We start from the raw sequence: 5,358 nt of genomic DNA, 5'->3' as shown, positions 1-5,358 counted from the left end.
TGATTATGAGTGTCATTTCTTTTAGCTTGCATTAGGCATTCATCTCTAAATAAGGCTTCCCATTGTACAAATAATGGACTGGGGAGGGTAGATCTACAGATGTCTCTCCAATCTTGGGGAAGCAGGTTAGTATTAAATGTTTGTAATATAGATTTAGTCCAAGGAGCATGAATGCCATCTTCATGCACAGCCTGATGCAATTCTTTAAGTTCAGCAGCTGGGAGTGGGTACCAGGCTAGGGGGCGTTGTCTGGTTATTTGCAAGTTGATAGGAAAAGCCTCTACTGGTGGGTTTTGGGGGTCCTGAGACCACTGAGGTTGGAAATTTTTAGGCTGACAGCTTTTACTGTCTCTAAGGCTACACAACTGTTCTGTAGCTGGGCGTGGCTCCACAGGCGGGGGCTGAGCCTCAGGGCTTGGAGGCAGTCAAGGCGGAAGAGGAGGAGGGGAATTTACCTGAGAATCTTTGGAAGCTTTTGAAATTTGGGCTTTAGTATCTGCACTTGTTAAATCAGCAAGAGAGGGGTGAGGATTAATCTCATTCCAAAATTTTAAGCTTTCCTCTTTAGAAATTTTTAATCCTCTGGTTTTAAGTAGGATTTTAAGGGAACGAATTTGTCTTTTCTTTTGACGTGATTCTGAGTTTCCCATTGTAAAGAGAAGATGTTAAATGTTTTGCAGTAACTTGGCACTGCTCTGACAGGCAGGAGTTTTAAACTGCAGAAAAAAAAATTGCCTGTTTTAAATCTTTATCTAAAAGCCGCTTTTGCAGGTTACTGGCCCTTAGGCTACAGGAAAAAAGTTTCACTTTAAATCTTTTGTCTAACCACGAACCACCCTAAATTCCTAGGCAGGGACTAGCTAATTTGAATTTTCACTGAACTGGTGTAGGTGTGGCTCAAATGCTCTGAGGCAGGATAACAGAGCTGCTTAGACAAATCTGCCTGACTCTGAAGCTTAGAACTTTAGGGATTTTTTCTCTAGCAGTATTCAGATAGAAAAAATCTTTTGTCTAACAGCGAACCACCCTGAATTCCTAGGTGTTCGGCAGGGACTAGCTAACTTGAATTTTCACTGACCTCGCTTTTACCTGCTTGCCTGAACGCTTGAGAGCAGAGAGAGAGCTGGCTGGAGGAATTCTCCCTGACTCTAAGGCTTAGGTGGAAATCCCTGGAACTTTTTGGGGATTTTTCTCTAACAGTGTTCAGATAGAAAAGTGAAGAAGTGACGGTGTCCAAAGCGATGTTCCTGAAATTAATTTTTCAGGGGATTGCAGTGGCTCCCAGTCACAAGACCTGCCCGCAAATTTCAGAGGCTGGCGGCCACCCTGATGGTCCTTACTGGCCAATGCGGTACCAGTTTTTTTTTGTTTTTTGTTTTTTTTGATATTAAAGATGTCTAGATAGAGGTCTTTGTCCACACCTGAACAGGCAGTCAGGGTCCTCCTAGGGGATCAGAGAGACCTTTAGCCAACACAAGGGGGTAGCCCTGGCCAGAAGGCGTCAGTTGTCTCCCTGGCCCTGGAGCCTGATGGTCCTTACTGGCCAATGCGGTACCAGTTTTTTTTTGTTTTTTGTTTTTTTTGATATTAAAGATGTCTAGACAGAGGTCTTTGTCCACACCTGAACAGGCAGTCAGGGTCCTCCTAGGGGATCAGAGAGACCTTTAGCCAACACCAGGAGGTAGCCCTGGCCAGAAGGCGTCAGTTGTCTCCCTGGCCCTGGCGGTCCCTCGCGAAGACTTCTAGACCGGAAAGGAAAGGAGATTTTTAGAAGAGAGGAAGAGATTAGATTACCCTCCTGAAGGGGAGGAGGAATACTCACGGATACTTTGTGTTTCTGTGGGGCACCAGCTCCTAGCTGGCACGAAGTTCAGAAGCTAATCTCCACGTTGTGAGAGGGTCCCACGAGGTTCAGGGGGGTCCCATGTTGTGAGAGGGTCCCACGAGGTTCAGGGGCCCCACGTTGTGGCGCCAGGTCCAACGAGGTTCAGGGGAGCCCCACGTTGTGGCACCAGATATGGGCGGCTGCGCTCTCTCTCTGGGCGCAGCGGTATGCTCACTCCCTGCGGGTCTGCAGACTTCCCGGCGGCTGCTTTGGGTACGTGCCTGGGCTCGGCAGCTCGGGTCCCACATCTCTGGGAGTGTCGGTAGCTGATGACTACCGCAGTTTCTCTTGCTGCTGAGCTTTCCCTGCTACTGGAGCGTTTGTCCATGTGAGGTCCACTGGCCACTTGGACCACACGGGAAGCGTATGAGGGATGGCAAAAGCCACGGTGTCGGTGAGTCGGCGATGGGGGAATAGCGCCCCCCGGGGAGACTGGATCACAGGATTTAGTGTGACAGCTCAAGACAAGTGACTCAGCTCAGATCTCAGTGATTCAGCTCCAGCTCCAACTTTATTGGGGTAAAACTAGGACTATTTATAGTGTAGAGACAGTAGAAGAAATCTTAGCTGATTGGTACTTTTAGGATGCCTCATTTACATAGGGCGGTGGGCTTCTATCAGGCTATCAGACAATGCCTGATTAAAACCTGGTAGCTCCTGTGCCAGAGGGCATGTATTTGTGGTGAGCACTTTAAAAGAAGAGTCAGGGAGGAACCCAGGAAGGCACTCTGCTATGAAAAGGAATCTGCAGCACATGGTTTCTGAGCTCGTGAGCTATCCGGACATGAAGAGACTTCTACTTTGCATAACAGAGGACCCCAACAGATGAAGAAGATCACTGATGCCTACACCCCGTCAGGCCTGACTGTGAACCTGACTCTGTACTACATGCTATCCTGATCACCAACCCCACTCCTCAGCCCCTCCCTGAGCCACAGGGAGCGAGAAGAGTTGGAGGTGACACTCAACTATGAAGACCACTGCTCCAGCGGCCATGCCTGCATGCCGAGAACCTGTGGCCTGGCCATCTGTCCTCGGTAGCGCAGATTCTGAAGCTCTCCGACCTGTGGAAACTGACCCTCCAGAAGCGTGGCTGAAAAGGGCTGATGAAGGTGGGAGCCCCAGGCACCCAACAAGGCATGGTGCTCAGCTTTGAGGAGCTGCAGTTCACAGAAAACCACCTGCAGTTCCAGGCTGACCCTGAGGTGCTGCACAACAGCTACGCATTTGCATAAGATCTGCTACAAGAATGATCACATCAACCTGGCTGTGCTGGTGGATGCGGAGTCTGTGGAGTCTGCATGTGTCTGTGGAGTACCATGGCCATCCTGTTAAGATCTAAGCCTGCAAGGCAGGTTGCCTCCAAGACCCTGTGGAGCTGACCTCAGAACCTGGGGGCCACACCTTCTCTGTAAAGGTGATGAAGCCCATCACCCCATTGCTGTACATCTCTATTGACCTCATGCGTCTGCAGGACCTGTGGCACATGCTGCCCCTTAAGGCCATTCTGGCCCACCATAAGCACATGGCCCAACAGGACCCTGGCCTTCCCTTCCTCTTCTGGTTCAGCACAGACTCCCTTATCACCCTTTTCCACCTCTTCCTCTTCAAGCTCATCTACAATGAGTAGTGTGGACCCGGAGCCAGCCCCTCTTCAAGAGCTAGGAAGACCCCAGTTCTGATTGAACCGCAAGTCCTTTCTGACACCATTTGCACAAGACGCCCAGCATTGAGCATCCTGCCACTGCGATAAACAAGGGATCCTTTGGAAGCACCCACCATTTGTGCCTTGAGGAAGGTAGTGACTCAGAATTGCTTGTGGGTACAAGAGTTTGCACTGGAAGAAACGACTGTCAGTGGGGAAGGAAGGCCAGTGGACTTCTGTAAGATTTCCAGTCATTAAAGAACCTGCAGGGAAAATACTTGAAATTGAACTCACCCCTTCCACTTTCCCCCATGTCTTCTATCCCAGGAAATAGACCCTCTTTTGGAGACTTGTTTAGGAAAAATTTCTCTTTTCCTAATGTAACATTGCTCTTCCTTGAGTGGATTTCTAATTTATTTTTGTTGAGGTTTTGCTTTTCATCCACCTTAAGATTAGGAGTGTTGGTTCAATGATTGATTCCTGCCACCATGTTGGCACCTAGAAGCCCCCCATGCACGGTCTGGAGGCTGGCCTTGAGCCCCAAGTGGACTCCCTGCCTGAGGAAGGCGTGGCTTCCCTGCCCTCCAGTGGTTTACACAATGGATGACCCTTTCTTACCCTGAGTCTGTGCCGGGTCTGTTGATTTGTACTTCCGGACTTGGGAGAAGAGTTTAAATTTCTAGTGATAGATGGTTTTGAAATACCAAAGCTTTTTGTTCTTTTTTAAAAAAATATCTTTCAAACTTCAAAAAAAAAAAAAAACGGATTATGTCTGTAATACCATACAGATTTAAGAGACAACGTATCTTATGAAATACAGGAGCATTCTGAAAAGCAGATGCATGGGTTAATATCTGAGGAAGATTTTAAAAGGAGTAGCATCTGGACAAAGATGCTGCAATATGCACCACTTGATTAAATAAAACATTTGATGCAATTCAAATCAGATTTAATGAAGAAGCTTCGTGGGTTATATTTATTTTGATATAGGAATAGGTCATAAAGTAAGTGAAGTGTAATCAGCCATTAAAAATTTAAATTATCACTTTTAAAATAATAAAATGACCAGTAATATGAGGACTTCTGGTAATAGTGTTAGGCTCACAATTTCCTCTATAGTTAAGAATATATTTTTCATAAATTTGTGAATATGTACACTAAGATGGTTTTTCCAACGTTTGGAAACAAATGTGAGAAGAAAGAGCATTTTTCAAATTATGAGGCCCCTTTTATCTCACCTACAAAAGTAACTTTCTGCTAATAATTTTTCTAAAAGCAATTTTGACATTTTTGTTCCTAAGACTATATATTAGGGGGTTCAACATGGGTATAATCAATGTGTAGAAGACAGAGGTAGCCCTGTCAATATCCATTGAATGGCCTGAAGTAGGGCGCAAATAAATGAAAATCATGGTACCATGGTAAATAGTGATCACAGTCAGGTGCGAAGCACAAGTGGAGAACCCTTTCTTTCTTCCCTCTGTAGAGCCTGTTTTAAGAATGGCTGCTATGATACAGACATAAGAGACCAGCACTGCAAGAAGACAGACAGCTTCCACCAAACTAGCAAAGACCACCAGGATGATGTCATGAATATAAGTATCATAACAGGAAAGAGAGAAGAGTGGGGAGAAATCACAAAAGAAATGGTTGATTTCTTTGGAGCAGAATGCTAATTGGAAAGTATTAGTGGTATGAATAAGTGCACTCATATTTCCCCCAAGGAATGCTCCAACTGCAAGCTGACTACAGACTCTCTTGGACATAATTACTGTATAAAGCAGTGGGTTACAGAGTGCAATGTACCTGTCATATGCCATGACAGCTA

The 5,358-nt window shown here is 46.2% G+C and overlaps 1 protein-coding gene and 1 pseudogene across 1 annotated transcript; one reads left to right on the top strand and one right to left on the bottom strand.

Moving 5' to 3' along the window:
* The window catches only part of LOC103750936, a 9,531-nt pseudogene extending 5,893 nt beyond the window's left edge, over positions 1-3,638 (top strand).
* A 1,130-nt stretch (positions 3,639-4,768) lies between these two features.
* On the bottom strand, positions 4,769-5,350 carry LOC103750934 (olfactory receptor 5I1-like). Its single transcript, XM_008854216.1, has one exon. It carries the CDS (start codon positions 5,348-5,350, stop codon positions 4,769-4,771), a length of 582 nt encoding a protein of 193 aa, XP_008852438.1.
* Between the last annotated feature and the right edge of the window lie 8 nt (positions 5,351-5,358).

The sequence above is a fragment of the Nannospalax galili genome, unplaced genomic scaffold (genome assembly GCF_000622305.1).
Source record: "Nannospalax galili isolate Female #2095 unplaced genomic scaffold, S.galili_v1.0 scaffold2127, whole genome shotgun sequence".
Taxonomy (NCBI): Eukaryota; Metazoa; Chordata; class Mammalia; order Rodentia; family Spalacidae; genus Nannospalax; species Nannospalax galili.
This window is presented reverse-complemented; position numbering and strand designations above follow the sequence as displayed.